This window comes from Schistocerca gregaria, chromosome 8 (assembly GCF_023897955.1).
Source record: "Schistocerca gregaria isolate iqSchGreg1 chromosome 8, iqSchGreg1.2, whole genome shotgun sequence".
NCBI lineage: Eukaryota > Metazoa > Arthropoda > Insecta > Orthoptera > Acrididae > Schistocerca > Schistocerca gregaria.
Genome location: NC_064927.1, coordinates 131,865,594 through 131,890,868, shown reverse-complemented (window position 1 = coordinate 131,890,868; position 25,275 = coordinate 131,865,594). Strand labels below are relative to the sequence as shown.

The window sequence follows — 25,275 nt, the reverse complement described above, 5'->3', positions numbered from 1 at the left end:
CAGATCTGACTCCGTGTGACCACGTATTGTGGGGCACGAAAGACACATTCTGTCAGAATCATACCACCACGCTGGACTAGCCTGAATCGACAATCTGTGTATCATCTGAATCCATTTCAATTGAGACACTGCAGGAAGTCACGGAAAATTTCATTGTCCATTTGCACGACTTCTGTACTGAGAGTGATGGACATTACGAAAAGATTGTGATGTTCGAGCTGTTACAAAACTTCTGTGTAAAATTCTTACAGCTTCTGTTGCACTCCACTATCGATTTAGATTTCGTGATTTTTAAATTTTAAATTAGGATATCCTTTACTGGATACTTTGTATTAATTGGGCATAAGAGGCGCTCCATTTCATATTTCATGAGAGCTTAACACCTTTGAATTTATGGTAACAATGAGTCAAGTCAGGCAATAGTGAATTAAGGCAATATGTGATGCAACAACCAGCAACCAGGCAGTTCGTGATAGCACTACCTTGTACACGAACACGGATATCTAGGCACGGAGTAATACACGCAAGAGAAAAAGTTTTGCATCACCTTGGTTCCGAGAGTTCCGGAACCTGTACAGGGAACTGGAAGAGAGATAAACATAAACATTGTGTATCCCTATAAAGCGAGACCTTCAGAGGTGGTGATCCAGATTGCTGTACACACCAGTACCTCTAATGCCAAGTGGCGCGACCTCTTGCATTGACGCATGGCTGTATTCGTCGTGGCATACTAACCACAAGTTCATCAACGCACTGTTGATCCAGATTGCCCCACTCCTCAATGGCGATTCGCCGTAGATGCCTCAGAGTGGTTGGTGGGTCACGTCGTCCATAAACACCCTTTTCAATCTATCGCAGGCATGTTCGATAGGGTTCATGTCTGGAGAACATGCTGGCCACTCTAGTCCAGCGATGACGTTGTCCTGAAGGAAGTCCACAGGATGTGCACGATGGGGGTGCGAATTGTCGTCCATGAAGACGAATGCCTCGCCAATATGTTGTCGACATGGTTGCACTATCAGTCGGAGGATGGCATTCATGTATTGTACAACCGTTACGGCGCCCTACATGACCACCAGCGGCGTACGTCTGCCCCACATAATGCCACCCCAAAACAGTCTCCACTGTTGCACTCACTGGACAGTATTTGTAAGGCCTTCAACCTGACCGGGTTACCTTCAAAATCGTCTCCGACGATTGTCTGTTTCAAGGCATATGAGACACTCATCAATAAAGAGTACGTGATGCCATCCTGAACGGTCGATTCGACATATTGTTGGGCTCTTGTGTACCGCGCTGCGTGGTGTCGTGGTTGCAAAGACGGACCTCGCCATGGACGCCGGGAGTGAAGTTGCGCACCATGCAGCCTATTGCGTGCAGTTTGACTTGGAACACGACGTCCTGTGGCTGCACGAAAAGCATTATTCAACATGGTGGCGTCGCTGTCATGGTAAATCTGAACCATAATCCACTGGTCGCGGTCATCCACTGCAGTAGTAGCAGTAGTTCTGGGAACCGGAGTGATGCAAATCTTTTTTTTTTTTTTTTGATGTCTGTATATGCTAAGTCCTAGGAACTAACCTCGCCACGTGCAACTAATCTGCATCGCAGTACATCAGTTGAGTTGTTCGCACCAGACTGCAGGCGCACTGCAATGTCTGGTCAACAGAGCGGACCTCCAACAGACAAAGGCAGCTTCCTTCTCGACATCAGAGCAGAGCACAAAAAGCTTCTTCGTCTTTACAAACTCGAACAAAAGGTGACCAACGGTAACAGCAAGCAACCCAAAACCACATGCCCCACATCCGTGAGTAATGGTAGAGAGCAAACCGGGTCGCCAAATACGGAAGTTTGTCGCAGCTCAAATGCGTCAGGTTCAAGCCAGCCTGTGATTTTCGTTCTCATGGACAGTAATAATTATTCAGTCGAAGGATGAAGGGATAGTTTTGGCATTTTATTAGAAAAATCTGAGCACTGATAACACATGTGTCTTTCATGTTGATTATGGAGCTTAATATTCCCCAGTAACACCATATATCGCCATTAACTGCACTCTAATTTGCACTTGGGTCACGTTAGTGGTTTTTCTGAGTCCTGGCACGGTATTCAGCACGACGTTGGTCGCAAAGCGTTTCTAAGAAAAGAGTGCTGGGGTGTGTCGCTTACCGCTTCTTCAGACAACAATGTCTCCATAACAGTGGCTGAGCCATCGGCCAACTCCTTGCTTGGAGGACAATGTAAGGTGGGCCGGGCTATTGGGAGCGGTGCTGAGTTCTGACCTGTCTTAAAATTCTTCGTACTACTTGCAGCTACGATCTCCTGGAGGCTCTGTGGGCACCTGCCTGTATAATAAATGGGGCTGAGAATTCTTATAGCGTCGCGGCTGCCGCTGGTCCATCTCCCAGACCTGAGTAAAGAGTTGCAGTTTCATGTATTTATATTGAGAACATCTTGTACCACCTGATGGTATTGTCAACACAAAAACTGAAATATCTTCTTCTCCTTTATCTTTATGCACTGACAAGCTTTTGTGGCTGAAAGTGAATCCACAATTAAAACCTGCTGTCGTCTTGTACGATTTTAGAAACCACACTCTGCCTGAACATCTATTTTTCTAGAGGTTGAAAATACCGCTACAGTTGTAATTATCTTTTGTTATCACGAACGGTTTCGGGCTCTCATAAGCCCATCCTCAGGTGTCGCAACTGTGCTGTGGCCCCCGAGCGCCGCAGTGGACGTGTACTAGGCGCGGTTTGCAACCAATGAGCGCAGAACAGGGAGACACCGCGCCTAGTATAAGAGAAATTTATAACCGAAGCGGTATTTGCAACCTCTAGTACAGTGCTCAGTTGCGGATAATCTTCCAACACGATTGTCTGTATATTTTCGTTGTTGGCGCTACCAGAAAATGAGGCGACTGGTACAATATTATCCATATGAAAGAAAAATTTGTTTGACAAGCGGCCCAAATGTCCTGGTATTTATAAAACGTCAACAGAGGTGACAGTAAGTGTGACTACAGAGAGTCTTTTCCAAAAGGGGACAGAGCGTTTCATATTCTCCTCTGTTACAGACAGAGGCAAAGCTGCATCCGACTAAATTACATCTTCAAAGCAGGCTTCATCATCACTCACTTCCTCATTTTTATATCCCTCCCCGCTGTAGCAATGACTCTGTTCAATGAATGCCACCGTACTGAATTTGCAGGCACAGTCCACTGTTTTGCTCCATATGTAGCACGTCTTCCTTCGTGGTCTACTATTAGTCTAAATAAACTGAAAAGTGAAAATAGTAGCGCAAATTAGACCCCATAGGCTTTCGTTTGCCTTTTATATATGCCGAATAGCGACATAGCGATGCTTACCAGTCACAGATTTCATGAGCTCTCGTTCTTTGATGTTTAAACCTTGCAATTTGGCTGTCATTCCGTACCACTTCTGGAGGTGCACCATATCACTTGGTTCAATGACTCTATAAATGCAAGCCTCTTACTCAACTGTATAGTACTTCGCAGTCCGTAATTAAGCAGGGGCAGTGAAGCAGAGCAGAGACGATCAAGCTGTACTTTTAGAAGGCCTTCATTGCCTGTCATTCCGTACCACTTCTAGAGGTGCACCATATCACTTGGTTCAATGACTCTATAAATGCAAGCCTCTTACTCAACTGTATAGTAACTGTATAGTACTTCGCAGTCCGTAATTAAGGAGGGGCAGTGAAGCAGAGCAGAGACGATCAAGCTGTACTTTTAGAAGGCCTTCATTGCCTACTATCGGAATAGTGGCCAAAATTTTCGCGAGACGTCGGTTGTTGTACTCATATGTGACACGTGTGATTTTTTTCCCTTGAAGTACGAGGTCGAGTTGGTGATCTTTCTCTGTAAAGTCGCATACACACAAAGCCAGTGAAGGCCGACGACTTCGGAGATGTACACAATAGGCCAACGAAGACCAACGAATGGCAGCCAAGCGCGTACACAATAGGCCAACGGAAATAACGTGTACAAACTAGGCGAATGAAGGCCAGCGAATGGCAGACAATTTTGTACATACTAGGCCAATAAAGGCCAACGAATGGCAGCCAACTGCTTCGTTAGACGAAATTCGTTTGGTGCCTATGGGCGGCAAATCAGAGCCAAAGAAGCAGTTAACCCTGGTTGTGGTTGGATTTGCTGGTGGCAAGATCAGTTAGTTGACGTTATTACCGCTCTCCTCGTGCCGACGGTGGTTTGAATGTTCATTGGTCCAGTAGCTCTTTGTTATGTGTCTGTGACGAGTGTCAATTTAGGTCGAAATCAGAATGTCGCACTCAGAATGTTTTATTGACCGATTTCGGTCTTTAATTTAACAAGACCGTCATCAATAACTCTGGAAATCACTAGAATTTAGTGTGAAATATGGCAAGAAGTTAAAGCTGACAAAAAATGGTTCAAATGGCTCTGAGCACTGTGGAACTTAACCGCTGTGGTCATCAGTCCCCTAGAACTTAGAACTACTTAAACCTAACTAACATAAGGACATCACACACATCCTTGCCCGAGGCACGATTCGAACCTGCGACCGTAGCGATCGCACGGTTCCAGACTGTAGAGCCTAGAGCCGCTCGGCGACTCCGGCCGGCTAAAGCTGACAAAATTTGATAGTGAACACGAATAGGCTTCTATGAACTGCAATTAAAAAAATATACTGAAAAGACCCGCCTGGAGGTAAATAACTTAGGTATCAGAAAGTGATACGCACGGCGTTAAAAAGACAATTGTAACTTTATTGACATGTTCTCGCCGTGAAAGAGAAAGAGAAACAAACAAAACAAGGAGTCAAAATTAACTTTCTGCTGTAGCTATAGCTCTCTTAATAGAAGTGATACCTTCGGAAATTTTCGGGCCTACACAATTCAGCAACATATCGAAATCTGTAGCCTTCTTTTGAGAAAAAATTATGAAACAGTCCATAGTAAAATTCAGCTTTAAGACATTAATTTCGTTCCACCACACTGCTCGCTACTTTTTAAAAGAGAGGTCTACTAGAAGCAACGTTTCTTCATCTTCTTATTTTACAGTTGATAAGCTTCTTTCAGTAAAATAAAAATGCTGCACATGCGGCGAATGCTAAATCTTCTTCTTTCCTCATAATATTGTCCAGTGAAATTGTAGCTAAAACGATATTTTATAACAATAACAAAACAGAAGGAATGTCGGCAAGCCACCAGAGTAAACTGCGATTTCAAATTGGCGAATCCCTTGGACTCAAGCCCTTCGTTTGGCGTGAATGAGAAGCCAAAACGCCAATGCACTGGCGACCAACTTTCGGCCTAGTGCAGACGCTGGCGTTGGGTTGCTTTCGTTGGCCTAGTGCGTACGATGTCAGATCTATGTGATCCGATATAGTGTCTGATTTCCTACCTTTGTTGTTGCGGCTGTGGAACGCCTCCACCTATCAGACACGAAACTGCACACTCGATTGTCAAGTCTGAGCTCTCTGGGAAATCGTCTTGCAGGCCGGGCTGTCATTCCAGTCTTAGAATCTCGCAGCAACTGTGTATCCTCTACGCCAGCAAAGTTGGCTGTTTACCTCGACGCTACGGCCGTTAGTAGTACCGTTGCAAACAACTTTCGCAAGAGGCGTTGGCCGCCGAGCGTTACGAGATGCGAGGGAACGCAGCGCTGCCCGTGGGCGCCGCCGTCACCTTGACCGTGAAAGCGCCGGCCGGCTACAGCGTGTGGCGTGACGTCACAGAGGTGAGGCACGCCGCTGCCGTCTGACGACTCTCGCTGTCTCTCCAAGGACGGCGGTTGCGTAACGCCCGCCTGCCTGAACCCTCCTCTCCACTGTGTTGCGTGTTTACCTTTTCGCGGATGTTGACACGAAATGCGACCAAACGAATCCGAAGTGATATTCGCCAGGACAGCTCAGTGGTTGCTCTCTTTTCGTGGCCTGTTCATGCAATAAAATGAAGCTCGGAAATATCAAATTTTTAACCCCTATTTTCCCACAAAATTGTTGTTATTGTTGTGATGTTGGTACTTGGTTCAAATGGCTCTGAGCACTACGGAACATAACGTCTGAGGTCATCAGAACTACTTAAAGCGAACTAACCTAAGGACATCACACACATCCATGCCCGAGGCAGGATTCGAACCTGCCACCATAGCGGTCGCTCGGTACCAGACTGTAGCGCCTAGAACCGCTCGGCCACCCCGGCCGGCGATGTTGGTACTATTTAACACATCCCTAGACTTGTTGTGGAGGAAACGAATGATTCATTCATCACCAGGGAAAAATGCTCCAGTGCACTTAAAAAGGGTAGTGTACTGCTGTTTTAAAGAATCTAATTGGAAAGTGGGGTACCAGCTGCCTCATTCTACCTTCCTCAGTATATTTAAGAATTGTCCGAGAAATTTGAGAAGTCACTCATATTCATCCATTTCAACTTGGACATTATCACTCACTCATTCAGCTAAACCAGTTGCTGTTATCTCTTTGTGTCTCACTGTCATTGCTCACCTCAAAGCAATTGTTTCCTTCGTTCTCTCTGTCTTTTCGCAGACAATGTCTCTTTCTTGCTCTTACTGCTACTGTCACATTCATTTCTTCCCACTGCTGCTGTCTCTTCTTACTGTCCCAAACTCTCTGTTCCTCATTGCCATTGTCACAGACTCTGTCTCTCATTGTCACTGTCTCTCATTCACTTCAACTTTCTCCTTATCATTGTCCCTCCCCCAGTGGCTGTCAACAATATTCCACTGCCACTGGCCTCCTGTCTTTCTCTTACATTGCCATTGTCTCCATCTCTCTTTATGTATGACAAACACTGTCTGCTATGTTCCAAAATTTATGATTTTTCTGTCACTTTCCCATTACCATTGTCTCCTCTCTTGGCATAAAAATGTGCGCATATGTTCGCATGCCAAAATTTGTAGGGAGATTTTGGGAAGTTCTGAAGAAAGTACAAGGTATCTGGTACCCCACATTTCAGCCAATATTTTAAAATAGGAGGATATTAGCCTTTTTGTGCTCCTAAAGGAATATTTTTTTTCCATTGGTACCCTTCTCTTCCCTGTTACACAGCAAGACATGTAAGATACATGAAAAAAGCTTTATGGGTCATCAAAAGCACCAACAGCCCACTGGCAGTCATAACACTTGACAATGGCCAAGGAGTGCTTGGCCGAAAGCTCGTGTAGTTTTAACCAATTGACGCGGTTGCAAACCCGAGAACATTTTATTCATCAAAAGCTTGATTACTTATCTTAAGCTAAAATAATGTAAAAATGGTTCAAATGGCTCTGAGCACTATGCGACTTAACTTCTGAGGTCATTAGTCCCCTAGAACTTCGGAATAATTAAACCTAACTAACCTAAGGACATCACACACACCCATGTCCGAGGCAGGGTCGAACCTGCGACCGTAGCAGTCGCTGGGCTCCAGACTGTAGAGCCTAGAACCGCACGACCACTCCGGGCGGAAAATAATGTAAAACTCATTTGACACCTCATGTAAGTAGGCTGTTTAGGTTTTTATATTGGTAACGCCACGTAGCGCTCTGTATGAGAATCACTGGCTGTGCTGTGTGCAGTCTGTGGCTCGTTTGCATTTTTGTCTGCCATTGTAGTGTTGGGCAGCTGGATAAGCGCGTAGCGTTGCGCAGTTGGAGGTGAACCGCCAGCAGTGGTAGATGTAAGGAGAGAAATGGCGGAGTTTTAAAGTTTGGAAGACTGGATGTCATGAACTGCTATATATATTATGACTTTTGAACACTATTAAGGTAAATACATCGTTTGTTCTCTATCAAAATCTTTCATTTGCTAACTATGCCTATCAATAGTTAGTGCCTTCAGTAGTTTGAATCTTTTATTTAGCTGGCAGTAGTGGCGCTCGCTGTATTGCAGTAGTTCGAGTAACGAAGATTTTTGTGAGGTAAGTAATTTGTGAAAGGTATAGGTTAATGTTAGTCAGTGCCATTCTTTTGTAGGGATTTTTGAAAGCCAGATTGCGTTGCACTAAAATTATTGTGTGTCAGTTTAAGCACAGTCATGTATAATCTTTCTAAGGGGACTTTTCACTGATACCGGATTTTACATCCTCAAAATTTTTGCATTGTTTTAGTACTACAACACTGAGTTTCTAAAACCCTCTGATGATGACGGAGAACCTTATAACATATTTCTCCGTGCTATGTCGCTTTATAAAATAGGTTTCCTCGTGTCACCAGATATTACGTCAGTATTTTACTTTTACAAGTAGAGTAAGTTGGAACCCGTTAAACGTAGTGACTCAGTATTAACAGCACTTACAAAAATTATTTTCTTATCGGCACTAAGGACAAGTAAGTTCCCTTGGTATGTACCTATGAAGTTTGTAATGAATTATATATTTTGTAATTTGTTTCATTATTTTTTGCAGTGATTAGGTAAGCAGTATAATATACTTTCTCAATTCTTACGACAAACGTAAGGTGTGTACAACAGAAGATGATGGTTTTCTGAATCTGCTGATAAATGCAAGATTTTGCACTTAGACGTCTGATATTTCCACTCGTCAAATATTCTCAAGCTATTTAACAATTGACGTATCGCCAAATGAAAGTATGTAACCTTTAAAATGTTTGTCAAATAATGTATTACGTCCAAGACCGCTTAAAAATTACAATGTTCGCATTAGCAGTTTGAGCACTTTATTGCCGTCTTCACATGTGGAAGCTAATGGCTTAGTCAAGATGTGTAATTCTGGACATGGCAAAAGTCTTATAAGATACAGCAATCATTTATACATAATATAGTCAAATATTATGCTTTTCTCATGTTAGTAAAAACACCAATCCGCATGGTGTCTGTGATTATTCGAGACGATTTTTCTCTCTCACGATGCCAGAAGATTGAGATCAGATTCGGCAATATGAATTACCTGTGGACTGATGCAGCTTATTAGCATTTATTATGCTTGATCATCAAAACACTGTTGTCGCTTCAACTAATTACTGAATGTGATTTTAGCGTCATTCTTTTTCCACTTCCTCGCAGTGTCCCGTTACAAGGAATCGGCTTTTATAGCCTTGAGGTTCCATTCTCTAAGATGGAAGCCTCACGTTCCGGAATGTCAATCACTTTTGACTTTTCTTCACCACGAGGTCATCTGTTTTGTGTATAATATTGCAATATTCTGTAATCTGTAACCGCTGCTGCTTTCCCTTTACATATTCATTAAAGACCTTGTCATGAACGATGTCTTCATATGATGAATATCTCTGTTGGATGGAGTTTTAGGTTGTGTGTCTTCTTCGGAGCCAATATTTCGCTGTCGCGGATCACTGTTGGTCTAAGAGCTCCTCTGAATACTTTGCCTTTACTTAAAAAAGATATTTTTCCTATCATACAAGACGACAGTAAACATCCGCCACATGTTATTTTAATTTATTGTGATTTACGTACGTAGGAAAAATAGGTTTTCCCTTCGCTTGCACCAAATAATGTCTTTGAGATCATTGCTGAAGTGAAAGTACAGTTGTGTTTCGGTAGTAAGATGGCAGCTTTTGTGAAACAGCGAATCCGAGCTCGACAAAGTAAAAAGCAGGTATCGTTCTCTGACGTTCTTGCCTGCAGATGCTAATTTAACTGGAAACTTAAGCTTTCAATAACTACAATTACGTCATCTTCGAAGCAATAACCCGTCTCGAAAGTTGCTGTGATCCGCTTTTACAACCAGTACTAAACCGGTAGCTGGCTGAATGACATTTTAGTGGCAATTTTAAACAGCTATAGGTTGATTACCGATCAGAAAAGGGGCTCACCGTAGTCGCCACATCAGTTAGCTGATTCTGAAGATCGTGATAATGAAGGGTATCGAAATGTTGCGTATCTGCTTAGTTTTGTAATGACAAGTATATCCAGAACATTATATTCATTGCTATTGGCGATTTGTAATATCCTTTGTAGTTGCTGCACTCCTTTGTTCGAACAGGGCAATAGATCTCAGTATGACCACTTTATTTACTTTCCTCGTTTGCTTTAAAAATTGGTGGCGACTGGAATTCTAACCGAGATAGCTCCTTCTACGGACAAAAAATACTCTTCTGGGCGATTAGAAACTGCAGAATGGTACTGAGATACCTAAGTTCAGTTTTGTAGGTAACAAACATGATATTCAAAATCTTAACTAACCAAATGTTATAATGTGATGCATTGATTTAATCCCTTCCACTTCAGATTATTAGTACAAAATAAAATTGAGAGCCTATAAACTAAATTGTTTTGACTACAGTACACAACAGCTGACTGAAGACATATCTCTGATGCAAAAATACTGTAGCTGTCAAATTAGCGAGAAGTATGAAACGCGTGAATGAGAAATTTTACTTCATGTTCCATAAATATTTGCTTAATTCGCAACAGAATTCCACGTTTTTCGAATCAGTTTTTTATAAACTCTCTTAGAACAGCATAACAGGAATCCTTTCAGCTTCTTATGTAATACATGTATTAAAATAGCTGTGCGTATGAATGTACATAAGTCTGTTTGTGTGACGTTTTTCGTTTCGCCACAGCTGATGCTTCGACTTGCAGAAATAAGGAGACACGTCATAAACGTAGCTGTTATAATCCATATTTATGTTTTTCGTCATTTCTCTAAACAAATTTGGGAAAACGCCAAATTCAGAGCTTGCAGTCTATCTCTTACGAACTTACTTTCGAATTGACGTTGATCCTTAATGTTCTTTATGTAGAAATAATGCTACCACTCGTCTCACATTATTTGGAGAAATTATTAAAACTTGATTCTTGAGAGTCGGAAGTAGATTTAAAACCTGTTCCTCCCGAAATCGAATTCAACAATCATGGCGATTACTATTTGTTGTTAACTTTTTTTCGATTAGTAGAGCGTGAAATGTTGTATCTGTTGAAAACAGCTGTTCATTTACACACTAACAGAATTCAGTAGACGGAGATATTTTCACTTGCCCTTTTCAGAAATGTCAATTATTTCATAGCGAAATGCACTTCTCAGATTGCTGTTCACTGATAGTTGCATAGGGCAATGCGATTATACAAGGATTCATAAACAGTCTTGTGATGATGTCAATACACAGATGCACTCACAAACATTTTCGATACTTCGATATACTGAGTCTGTTGAACATGCTCCTCACATATTTTTCTTTTTATACTCACTGAAATCTCTAGCTATTGCCCCAAAATGATGTATCTGCATTGTAGTCGAATATATAATTTATACCTGTTGATAGATACATGAAACACTTCTACAGCGACAGATTTAGCAGTACTGAGGGATATTAACCATTCACTCATTGTTACAGGTATCCTTTGGCTCGTCATTGGAGGTGGACTTAGCCTGCTGTTTGGCTGTCTGAGCCTTATATGGACACCGTTCGACATCATGATGAACGAGGTAAGAAGATGATTGAAAGTTAATTGATGCATTTGTGGACTGGGTACGAACGTCCGTACCACCACATACTGCTAAACTTTTCCATAAACATTCAGAGTGCTTCAGAGTCTTCGCATGAAACGTCTTTACACGTCACGGCACAGGAACAATTTTTCTGAAGACAAAATGCCTACACCCTTCTCCCACCCACCTTCCCCGCCCCGCTTTTAAGCAACCCCTTGTGAACGAGACGATATGGTAATATGAACGTTCAGTTGGGCCACTCTAACGTGAACTGTTACCCCATCTTTTAGTCAGTCTTTTAAACAGAAGCATATTGGCCGCTCGTATTGTTTTGTGTTATATTTCTGAGGGTATTTTCTTTGAAGATTTCGTTTCAGATGACGGCATTCTGCTGTTTTTCTTGAGGTTCAAAACTGAATTCCATTTGTTACAATAGGGACAACTATCACTTTGTAAAATTTTAACTGTTTATTGTTCCACATGACATTTGAAACATTTTTAATTTATTAGTGACAGTATTTTCGTATTAATATAGTATTATTTTAGAGAGAGCTGGAAACTTCTGTTCTGCAGTTTTTGTTACTGAAATTTTTAGATAGCAGTTCTTCCATATTTGTTTTAAACGATGTGTTGTGAACTAGAGGCCATTGTCTATCTTCTGAATAATTATTTGTTCATCGGTAAAGACCAGAGTACTTACTTTTGTGTCTTGGTACTAATATGACACCTTGCTTAGCTTCCAGTTTCCACTGTCTAACAACGTCGGCTGAGTATGTAAGGAATATGATTCGTATTTACTGTGATTCCTGTGCGCTGGTACAAAGTCTTTATTACCTGCATTGAAGGTCTGGGATAACATCGAGCTCTGTGTCGAAAGCTTACTTATGTTCAGCCTGTTGAGAGCATTTTCATTACGAATGTGATGTGAGTCTCTAGGCTGTACTCGCATCGCCGGACGGTGTGGTCGTGCGGTTCTAGGCGCTTCAGTCTGGAGCCGCGTGACCGCTACGGTCGCAGGTTCGAGTCCTGCCTCGGGCATGGATGTGTGTGATGTCCTTAGGTTGGTTGGGTTTAGGTAGTTCTAAGTTCTAGGGAACTGATGATCACTGATGTTAAGTCCCATAGTGCTCATAGCCATTTGAACCATTTTGTACTCGCATCTTTCTCGATAAATGAGGTGCAATACTAAAATCGTTACTGTGAGATTGTCTTTATCCAGAACCATTTTGTTCTTCCGTTAGGATGGTGTCAGATATCTTTCTCATTCTATAGCATAGAGTTTAGCAGAAGCATTTAGTAGGCTCACTCCTCTACAGTTTTCACAGACCTTTCTTCTTCCCGTGTCGTAGAGCGGTATTACCTCTGCTGTCTTCCACTACTCAGACACTAGCCTCATCATTCAGCATCCCTTTAAGAACTCTACGACCCTCATTTGCAGCTTCAATCCACTGCAGTTCAGTTCTACATTTACTCCACCAGTCTCTGCCGCTTTCAGGGCGTCCCGTGTCTTATTCAGTGTGTCATGTAATCTCCCTGATACACAAGTTGGTCCCCTTCATCCTCTGCAGTTTTTATTTCTTTCTCTCTGTCATCTTCTTCAGTCCAAAGTTTTGGGTAACTTTTTCTACAAGTATCTTTAATTGTGCCATTTATTCTTGCTACATATTTTTCTTGCTTGTTGAGCTTGTGTTTATAGGTCACCTTTTATTTAGCATACACGTCATTTTCTATAGCAGATATAAATCTGTACAACGATTCTTGATGAGCTTATCTTACTAATCTTTTGGCCATGTTGCGCTTTTTACATACGAGTACGTTGTTCCAATCTCCTCTGTATTATCACGTAGATTTACGAGGTAAACTTTTTATTTTCCTTCAACTTAATTATCTGTTTTATCATTCCCTATTCTAAAGCCATTCTTCCACTATTCTTTTTTTTCTTACCTACAGCTTCCAGTGCCGGTCTTGACGTTTTCCAGTCTGTCTTTATAACGATCTGTGTGACTTCATTCTGTAGATATTGTCCGAGTAGTGTTCGTATAGGTGTTTTGTAATGTCTTACTGTAATATGAGGGACATTCACCCACCACAACGGAACGCTTTTTCCAGGTCGACAACTTCTATGAAAGTGTCTTGACCTTTCTTTTCTCAGTCCTGCTTCTATTATCAACCGCGATGTCAGAATTGCCTCTCTGGTGCCTTTACCTTCCCTAAAGCCAAACTGATCGTCATTTAACAGATCGTCAATTTTCTTCTCCATTCTTCTGTATAGTATTCTTGTCAGCAACTTGGATGAATGAGCTGTTAAGATGATTATGTGATAATTCTCACATCGGTCAGCTCTTGCACTCTTGGGAATTGTGTGGATGATTGTTTTCCGAAAGTCAGATGTTATATCGCCAGACTCCTCCACTCTACACATCAGGTGTTTTGTTGCCACTTCTCCCAACGATTTTAAAAATTCTAATGGAACGTTATCTATCACTTCTTCATTATTCGGTCGTAAGTCTTCCAAAGATCGTTTTAATTCTGATCCTAATACTATGCTACGACAACTATAAATAAATTTTTATGCTTTTAATTCTAATACTACGCTATGACAGCTATAACTAAATTTTTATGCTTTTAATTCTGTGTTCGAGACAATATTCAACTGCCGTTGTCCTACTTCTTACCAAGGCCAGACTTGCAGTGCTTATTTCGCAAATTATTTAATGATGAAGAAAAAAGCTGTGATATTTTAAACGAAGTGTAATTGCCAGCCACTGAATTTAAGTGAAGCCGGCCGCTGTAGCTGAGTGGTTCTAGGTGCTTCAGTCCGGAACCGCGCTGCTGCTACGGTCGTAGGTTCGAATCCTGCCTCGGGCATGGATGTATGTAATGTCCTTAGGTTAGTTAGGTTTAAGTAGTTCTAAGTCTATGGGACTGTTGACCTCAGATGTTAAGTCACATAGTGCTTACAGCCATTTGAACCATTTTTTGATCAAAATTGAAAAACCGGCAATTCCGATTATGCTGATTCAAGAGGAAATAATAATTACTGATGGTAACTGGTAATTAAGCATTATTGAAATACGTCAGACCACTGTCCATTCGTACATGAGACTAGTGAAGCTATCTCTCACCTCATTGTTCGAAGGTATGTGACCCATCAGCCCGACATAAATTCTTAACTAAAAATGTAGGCAAAGAACTGAAAGAAATGATCGGCATATCGATTTCAGACATGTCCTGCTTAGCAAAATGAATAACAAAAGGACACGTAATGCGTTCGGTCATTATACCCTCGAACAATTCGCCACGAACATTTTTCTTATAGCCTTTGAAAAAAATCCAAAAATTCCTACAAAATTGTTGTTATTATCATACTATTTGATCAGGTCTAATAGTACTAAAGAAATTCCACATACTTAAGTCACAATTACGGTACACGTAAACGTGGAACCTTATGGTGCAACAGCGAGACGATCAAAGTCACAAAGCTCCTTTCTGTCGGCCCTATTTACAAAAACTAGTCTAGCCAAATATCATTACGTTGATTTTAGTTACGTGTAGCATTTCACAAAGAAAAAAAAACATAAATTTATATAGCATTACAGTAGTAATATGTTTTCATTTGTGTTTCTTTTGCTTGATACGTTTACGTAGCTTCGTGGGTCTACATAAGTATGTCTCGTGGCTAACATGCACGATGGGCGTTCAGTAAGTAACACAACACAATCTTTTTCTCAAAGCAGGTTAGTTTATTCAGGATTCCATTACACGATATTATTTCCCACCCTTTGCGCTACAAAACCCTATTTTTCAACACACTCCCTGCCCAATGCAAAAGCCTCACGCCACCTTACTGGCAGAGCCGGTATGCCCGCAAGGTACCACTCTACTGGTCGAAGTCGAAGCCAACGTCTTGTTTCGTCAATAACTTCCCAATTATCCACGTACTGCTTATCGCGGAGGGCATCCTTCATTGGTACAAATAGGAGAAAGTCGGAAGGTCGAGGTCTCGGGCTGCACGGCGAATCAGGAAGAACAGTCCAATGAAGTTCTATGAGCTCTTCTTGGGTGCACGGGCTTGCGCTAAGTCTTACGCTGTCATGGAAAGAAGAAGTTCGTTTGCATTTTCGTCGTGACGAACACGCTTTAGTTCAACACTGCAGGAGTCTGAGATGTATGTGGTTGGCCGGCGCGTGGAATAACGGACAAGTTTGCATTGCCTCGTGCCGATTACGACAGACGCCTCGCACAACGACCCCCCTGTACTTTCGTTCACTAATAGCTCTCCGTAGACATTCCGCACGTGAATATGAATATGCGAAGTTCCGGTTTCCAGCTAACGAAACTTCATTATAGCCCTCTGCTTGGAACATACCTTCATTACAGACGCACTTTTGTAGGCTGGATATAGCGGAGCAAATTATCGGCAATCTCTAGGGGCTTAACCTAATTCAGCATATTTTCCAATCTAAATTGGCAGACAAAAAGTGTGTTGCATTACTTATAGAAGGCTCCTCGTATGACGCTATAGACTCCTCAGTTAACACATGTAATTTCGTTCATATGTGTTTGTCGTGCCAGCCTTGTTTTCAGTGACTCAAATAATGAACGAAGAAAACTCAATAATCATTCCAGTCAAAACTGCTAGACCCAAGATGTCTGCCCACCCGGATTCTCGTAAATACAGGGTGATTCAAAAAGAATACCACAACTGTAGGAATTTAAAACTCCGCAACGACAAAAGGCAGAGCTGAGCACTATCTGTCGGCGAATTAAGGGAGCTATGAAGTTTCATTTAGTTGTACATTTGTTCGCTTGAGGCGCTGTTGACTAGGCGTCAGTGTCAGTTGTTGCTAAGATGGCGACCGCTCAACAGAAAGCTTTTTGTGTTATTGAGTACGGCAGGAGTGAATCGACGACAGTTGTTCAGCGTGCATTTCGAACGAAGTATGGTGTTAAACCTCCTGATAGGCGGTGTATTAAACGTTGGTATAAACAGTTTACAGAGAATGGGTGTTTGTGCAAAGGGAAAAGTTCTAGACGGCCGGTGTTAAATCTCCTGATAGGCGGTGTATTAAACGTTGGTATAAACAGTTTACAGAGAATGGGTGTTTGTGCAAAGGGAAAAGTTCTGGACGGCCGAGAACGAGTGATGAAAATGTAGCACGCATCCAGCAAGCATTTGTTCGCAGCCCAGGAAAATCGACTCGCAGAGCTAGCAGAGAGCTGCAAATTCCACAATCAACTGTATGGAGAGTCCTACGAAAAAGGTTAGTTATGAAACCTTATCGTCTGAAATTGGTTCAAGCACTGTCTGCAGCTGATAAGATTAAAAGAATCGATTTCTGTGATTTTATACTTGCTCAAATGGAAACAGATAAATCTTTCGTTTCAAAGATTGTGTTTAGTGATGAAGCAACGTTCCACACTAATGGGAAAGTCAACCATCACAATGTCTGTATACGGGGCACTGAGAATCCGCGTGAAACAACTCAGTATGAACGTGACTCGCCTAAGGTGAACGTTTTCTGTTCCAGTTCACCCAATAAAGTTTTTGGTCCCATTTTCTTCGAAGGTGTTACTGTAACTGGACTACAGTATCTGGAGATGTTAGAGAATTGGCTGTTCCCTCAACTCAAACAAGAAGCACAACAATTCATATTTCAGCAGGATGGAGCGCCACCACATTGGCACTTATCTGTCCGTAACTACCTGAACGTCAACTACCCGAGGCGATGGATCGGCCGCCAGGCAGCCCATGACAGAGCACTTCATCACTGGCCTCCAAGAAGCCCTGATCTTACCCCCTGCGATTTTTTCTTATGGGGGTATGTTAAGGATATGGTGTTTCGGCCACCTCTCCCAGCCACCATTGATGATTTGAAACGAGAAATAACAGCAGCTATCCAAACTGTTACGCCTGATATGCTACAGAGAGTGTGGAACGAGTTGGAGTATCGGGTTGATATTGCTCGAGTGTCATATTGAACATCGCTGAACTTGTTTTTGAGTGAAAAAAAAACTTTTTAAATACTCTTTGTAATGATGTATAACAGAAGGTTATATTATGTTTCTTTCATTAAATACACATTTTTAAAGTTGTGGTATTCTTTTTGAATCACCCTGTATACTAAGCGACGTTTCTTGCTTAGCGCATGTTTCTGTGTTTTCAAATGGTTCAAATGGCTCTGAGCTCTATGGGACTTAACATCTGAGGTCATCAGTCCCATAGAACTTAGAACTACTTAAACCTAACTAACCTAATGACAACACACACATCAATGCCCGAGGCAGTATTCGAAACTGCGACCGCAGCAGCACCCCGGATCCGGATTGAAGCGCCTAGAACCGCTTGGCCACACATGCCGGCAAACCTTGGCTAAACTTTCACAAGTTCAGTTTTGCTGTGTATAGTCCTTATTTTTAAGTAACAGACACGGTATCTGTGTAGAACAAAAATGTTCCGGAAGTTACGCAGACTTTTATACACTATGTGTTCATAGTTGTCCTGTCACTGTTTGTTTGATTTATCTAAACACTATAGGCTTGATGAATGGTCTTTAGTGGAGATCAAACGCTCTTCAGTTGCGGACAGGAGTGTAGAAACCGTATCATCTCAACTAAACAACATAGAAGCTGTTGTGTACGTAGACAGTTGTTTCGTCTGTAAAAGGTAGTGACGTAGATGAACGAATGGATACACAGCCTTAACCAAGGGCCACCAACAAAATTGCACACTGAGTTAACAATAGTCATGGGATACATCCTAATATAGTGTTGGACCTCCTTTTACCGGCACAGTTCAGCCATTGGACAGGGCATGAACAAGTCGTTGGAAGTCCCCTGCAAAGACAGTGAGCCTTGCCGCTTCTTTAGGTGTTTCCTGTGCAGAATATCCTGCACGAACTGACATCTTCAGTCATGTCGGGCAAACTGGGTGACCAAACGATTCGCTTTAACATTCCAGAACGTAAACAATCGTAAACAATTGTGGCCTGGTAACTTGACATCGTTGTGTGGGAACATAAGGGTCATGGATGGCTGTAAATGGACACGAGTTGCAGAACATATCCATGTCCAATGATCGTTTCCGCAGGACCAGAGGGCCCAGTTCATTCCATGTAAATACAGTCCACGCCATTAAGGAACCACCACCAGCTAGCACAGTACCTTGTTGACGGCTTGGGTCCATGGATTCGTGTGGTCTGAGCCACACTCGAACCATAGCATCAGCTCTAACCAATTTAAATCGTTACTCATCTGACTAGACCATGATTTTCCAGTTGTCTGGCCCCCAACTGATGTAGTCACGAGTTCAGGAGAGACGCTGCAGGCGAATTGGTGCTGTTAGCAAAGGCATTCGCGTCGATCGTCTAATGCCAAAGTGCAGTAACACCAAATTTCGCCACACTGTCCTAACGGATACGTTCGTCGTACGTTCCACACAGATTTCTGCGGTTATTTCACGCAGTGTTGCTTGTCTGACAATTGAAATAACATTACATGCCTTCCAAGTTAATAAAGTTGATTTTTCATTTCCCCCTCTGGTTCTGGTTGCTTCACTTTTTTGCTTAGATTAATAAATTTCAGGTTTATGCAGCAGAATTCCGCATCAGCTGCCCCAGTAATATGTATTGCACGACAAGTTTCGACTCCTAAAGCTTCATTTTCAGCTGTAGTCATTTTCATGTCGTGCTCTCCAGGGGGGGGGGGGGGGGGGGGGGAGTTGCGGCTGCTGTTCATACGCTCCCATGCGTTTATTTTGTCGTGGATGTGATCCCCTCTCCATGACTGACTGGCCCGACCACAGTACGTTTAGAGGTATATTTCCATAATTACTTGATGATACCTGAGGATGAAGCTTTAAGCTTCAAAACCGTTCGTGCTATAAATTAGAAATTACGGAAAACTGCGGCGGATATTTATTATATAACTATATTATTCGGATTTGGAAGGTTGTATGATCAAATATTTTGTAAATTGCAGACAATATAAATTTAATGAAAAACATTAAAATAAAACAAATTCTATTTCTTATGTTATGGCAACTGCTGTACAGTACATTGATTTAGTACAATGTGTAATAAAGTAGAATGTATAATAATATAGTCCTCATAAATTATTAATTTACTGATTTGGGAATATAACTGACAGTTCACAAACTATTTCTTTCTGGGAGTTATATTTTTATTATAATTTTGCTTTGTGTTTCTTTGTCTGAAGCTAAGGAAACTTACCAATTACGTTACTGATGTCAAATGTAGTAGCTGTGTCGTGTTTGTCCTCGGCGTTTTTCGCGGGGGCATGATTGGATAAAATCGGTATTCAAGCCGCATCGATTCTAATAAAATTTTGTCGACAAGGTACTTGACCTTAAGTAGTTGTTTATATCATTTATTTTGCATAAACTGAGTACAGAAGATGAAGCAGTAGCTGGCGTTGTCATACATACCCTCAACGCTATTTTTAAGTTCGTATAAGCATCTTCTAAGTACTACCTAATTTTTAAACCCTTCCCTATGGTTGTTTTCTTTTTTGGTTGTTTTTGACTCTTATTTGAGTCTTTGGCGCTGGCCTACTTCGCTACTCTCTCGGTATCACACTGCTTAGAGGCCAGCTTATCACTGCAACATTCATGCGGAATGCAGAATGAGACATTATAATTGACTGTGGAAAATGATCGTGTGAGTAAATTCTGCTTAGATTTGCTCAACATAAATTTCGTGTTAACGCTGCTAATCAAGTGTGTGTAGCACCGGCGAACCCACAGTTCGTTCGTAACTGGCACACCCACCTCACTCTAGCGGCAACAATCGGTACTATGACGCCAGCTTAAGAAAATTGCCGCAAGGCGCCAGCTATGAAGTGCGCCAGATTAGAAGTCCTCACATACATCATATCATTCTCAACTTGGGATTTGTGGGTAAACACTTTATTTGCTGTATCACAGTAATTTTGCCGTCATAAGTTGAATTTTATGATTTTGCGCTTTCTTTCTCTTACATGCAACAAGTTTATTAAATATTATCGTTCCTCATAAAGTGTTTTATCCATTGGTTTCGGTTTTCTTGATGATGTCTGCAAAAACCACTTGCAAGCACGTTTCACTAACAGTCAGATCCAGTTATGTGTAATTAGACTGAAGTTAGCTGTCATTTGACATATAACGGGTTGTTGTGTTATCGTCTACAATGAAATGGGAAGTGTGCTGGCTTGTCGGCTGTCTCTGTGTTGCCGCTTCCGTTGCGCCAAGTATTTGTCATGCAACTTCAAGAGCACAAAACATCTAGGCGCAAATGATTCACCTGATCAAATATAAACGTAATTCTGGCCCAAAATTAAAACTAGAAACGGATGCTTTGATATGCTCAGAGAGGATGTGGAGATCTATACCAAATGTGAATTTTAGAAACTTTACACGGTTTTCGTAAGAAATAGAGATTGAACTTCGTACTTAATTCGACTTATTCACAAAATTTGAAAAAGACGCCATTTATAGACGCTTATACGTAACAAATGCAATGGTTTGAGCAGCTTCGGAAAGGTTTGTAGGCTACCGAGGTAATTAATTGATAATTAATAAAATATATTCCAGTGAATTCAGAAGTTTTAGAGATATGACGTGTTTCCATGACGGTATAATTTCGCTACCTTTCAATAATAAAAATAGAAACACATAGAAGAGGAAAGGGACACGAATAGGAAAAGAAGGATTTAATTTTTTAGCGACGTGGTACGTGTGACCCCAGGGACGATACCTTAAAGGATTATAAGCTGTTTTTAAGATAAGAAAAGCAAAGTGACATGGTTCACAACAGTCGAAAAGGTACTCCTTATGTTGCCAAGATAGTTTCGAGTATGCCGGAGACTTTTCGCTGGGAAGTTCTTGCACATTCTCCGTATAGTCTCGATCTCTCCCGATGTGACTTCCATATTTCTGGAGCCATGAAGAGAGACCGCCGATTGGCTTCGAACAAAGCGGTGCACGCCGCGGTACGATCATGGTTTTTTTCATGAAAGCAACAACTATCTTGCCTCATAGTGGGATAAATGAGTTAACAATTATGGCAATTATTGTTGAAATGCGAAACAGTTTTTTGACATTTTTCTTGTTATCATTTGACTACCATTTACATTGGTATGAAGGTCGCGTGAACTTTGTAAGCCGACGTAGTATAGAGACGTTCGCCGGGATATCAGTTCACATGGCATGCTCAGGAGTAGTGCAGGATGCCTGACACCAAGGCGTCGACTTGTTCACTTTCCGCTTAATGCGGTGATTCCTGCATTTACGCTGAAGAATAACGCTCGGAATAAGGAAGAATAGCATTGAGGCGTTGAGATTCGGTACTACAGACGAATTCTGAAAAGTTAACTAGTTGATAATATGATAAACTTCTCCTTAGAGCAGGCAAGGAAGGGAACATAATATGATAAACACTGATTAGAAGAAAGGAACGGAACAATACTGTCGAGATATCTAGAGATAACTTCCATGTTACAAGAGATAACCGTAGAGGACTAAAGTTCTAAAGTTTTACGGAGACACAGAAATTAGAATATATTCTACAGATAATAGAGGGCGTTGGATGTATGCGGTACACTTACCCTAGGACTTTGTCACAGGCCAGTAAGTCAGTGTGGACTGTATGAGACCAGTGAGAAGACAACGTATGGCACATTGGTTACTTGGGCAGAGGCCTCGAGTGAGCGAAAACAAGTCTGAGCGATGAAGAATGAAGACGAACAACATCTCAGAAAACGCAAGAGGATCCTCTGGAGCTTGAAGAATGGCGCATCACCAAGGAAAATGTAAAAATTGAAAATCGCTGATACATTAATTTTCAAAATCTTGCACGCAACACTGAGCACGAAAAAAGTCGTCAACCGTTGGATTCAGATACTGCTCAAACCCTTTCAAAAAAAAAAAAAACCACCAGCCCAATAGTGCTACAAAGAGAAATGTTGAAGCTGTGTCAGGTCGTCCCAGAAGCTAAACAGCCGCTTGATCAACATACATATAGACAAAGCAGCAACGCAGTCTGCGGAAACATGCGGATTCACTGCGGACAAAAAGAGACGAAGACACCACCATCGTCTGCTATGTTCATGCTGGTTGTTGGGACTGTCATAGTGCGGAGCTAACAGATTATGCATGTACGACGCAGACTTTCACAGGAGCAAGCTATATAAATATCTTGAGGAGCTTATGGGACGTATCCAAGATGAAAGGGTAGTGTATCAGCCCCCTTTCGAATAATATTTCTCCAGAAAATTTAAATTCAGTCCACGTAGCAGACTGATCTTCTGCTACTACTTTATGTGAAATGAGAGCTGGGAGAACCACTGTACAGAATTTCATTACTTTTTGTATTAGTATCCTGCGCCATTCGTTTACCATGTTTCTCTTCGATAATAAGCTCATAACATGTGGCTGAATACGTAAGTGCTCATTTATTTGTAGGTAGACAGCAGGGTAGCTTGCCTTTGGTTCTTCTATGTAGAGGCTCCGTTATTTTTAGTTGAATCTTATTTTTCAGATCTGGCTTGTGGCCTGGGATGGTCGTAGGCAACGACCTTCCGGCTCTTTTAAAAAGGTATCCCCCCGTAAAACGCCAGTTTAGAGCATACGCTGAAAGCTGTGGAAAGTTCCACTGAGTTTCCAGTTCGAATTTTCTTGGTAAATTTTCGTGGGAGAATAGCGCAAAGTTTTTGGCGGTTTTCTGGCGTCCCACGATTCGGTGAATCTATGGAGCCGCCACGACATTTTGTGATTGGCAATTACCACCCTAATGCTGAAAAAGATACCGCTCAAGTGAGGACTGTGGTGGTTTTCAAAGACGTTCTCTTATGAGCGCTCCTATATAAGTCGGACCTTTGCAGTATCGGTTCAGTAATTTAATAATCCAATCTAGGTGGTGTTCATGCAGTTTCGTTAATTAAATCCCTTTGTGGCGTGTGGAGTATAAAAATTTGTTGCAAGGTATGATCGTTCCCATGGATTAATCTATCACTCTAACGGTTGGTCATGTCTTCAGTAGCTGATCAACATCAATATTACAATTGACATGTAGTCTGCGTGTGGCGATATATACGAATTTCTGATGTTGCAGTACCTGTGTTATTCCGATCTACGATGAAATGTTCCTTTGGACGTCCATGCATTTTCACAGCAAGAGTCACTGCGGCGACTACAGCAGTCATGAAGTACATGAAATGTATCTGAAATTTCGAATGTGGACAACCATCAGCTGTGTAATTGAATGACGACAATGAAAAGTTGCGCCTTCAGTGAAAAGTTGCTCCTTACCTTTCCGTTATGCAAGCACGACTCACCGCCAGTCTCAAATTTCCATACATTGGAAACCATGTGATTATAGCCTGTACTCTTACATCCATTATGTGTAATCCTATAGAGACAATTTACTTGAAAGTCGCTTGCCTGTTTTCAGCGGATAAATACGACATTATAGTGCCTATGTTATTCTGAATTACGACGCAAATTACCCTCGGACATGCAACGTAATTCGCAATAACACAGGCACTGCAATATCGTATTTCGCACGCATGCCCTAGAGAACATTGCATGGTAATTTGGAATAACATAGGCATTGAAATATCGTATTTATCCTCCGACACCGGGCTAGTGGCTTTCAAGTAAAATGTTCCTCCTCATGTAAACATACATAATGCATATACGAATACGTGTTGCAGATTCATATGGAAGGTTGAATTTGGTCGTCAGCCGGCTCGGATAGCCAAATTGTAAGGTGACCGCTCCCGATAAGCGGGAAATCAGGGTTTGACTCCCCACCCGGCACTAATTTTCACTGTCGTCATTCGATTATACAGCTGATGAGGGTCCATATTCGCAACTGCGAATATATTTCATATATTTATGAATTTCTGTTTTTTGGCAGAATAACTTTGAGTGTCGGCTTGCTAATAATGTTGCCATACTGGAGTTCTCTACACCAGAACTATGCAGCCAAGCAAGGGGAGAGTCAGTAGGGAACACTAGAATCTCCACCACTGCGTGGAATTTAGATTCAGGCCTCACTTACTTCATCTGTAGTGGTATCACCCACTAATTGTGCTCTCTCCTGTCGTAGTTTTGAGTGTTTATTTGAAGTAAATGCGAGGTTATTGCAAACATTTTCAGCTTATTACTTTCCGAGGTGCATCCATCTTTGCATCCTTTACTTTATTTGAAGTTCATCCCGCCCCCCTCCCCCCTGTTAAGGAACCATGATGATAGTTTTGTCTTGTTTTTTAAGAGAGCTATTCGAAAAGAAAGGTCTAATCGGGGGCGAAATGGAAACCACGGCGAAAATCCGATGAAACTTTGCAGAGATGTGTTGAGAAATGTATCTAGCGTACTCGTCGATCGCCTCATGCCGAGCTATTCAGTTCTGAGAGCACAACAGCACATAAAAATTTCTGGGAAATTGTGTCTCCCTCCACATTTTGGAGCCTGAGGCAATATTTCGCCTTATGTCATGCAGCGCACATAATATAACTGTCATGTGTTTCCTGCATTATGACAGTTCTCGGTCGCACTCTGCAGGGGCAATGAAGATGCTCCTGCAGCTTTTTCGATGGGAAGTGTTTGAGCACCTGCCATACAGCCCGAACTTGGTTTCCTCTGTTTCATTTCTGCTCAAGTGGACCATTGGCTATGAAGACCACATTTTAGCACAGACGAGGAGCTGCTGACCAGCGTAGAGAATTGATGGAAACCACAGGAGGCTGACTTTTGCGACGAGAATATTAGAAAGTTGGTACAACGCTACGACAAATTCCAAAGTCGGAGCGATGACTATGTAGAGAAGTAATGTAAGCTGTAGCTAAATGTTGCAAGTGAAACAAACTGTATTT

The 25,275-nt window shown here is 41.8% G+C and overlaps 1 protein-coding gene across 1 annotated transcript in view; it reads left to right on the top strand.

Moving 5' to 3' along the window:
- The window catches only part of LOC126284070 (scavenger receptor class B member 1-like), a 322,022-nt gene that overhangs the window by 241,387 nt on the left and 55,360 nt on the right, over positions 1 to 25,275 (top strand). The window contains exon 2 of the mRNA XM_049982699.1: positions 11,309 to 11,400. Within this exon, the coding sequence (XP_049838656.1) occupies positions 11,309 to 11,400 (92 nt within the window). The remainder of the gene's footprint in view (positions 1 to 11,308; positions 11,401 to 25,275) is intronic.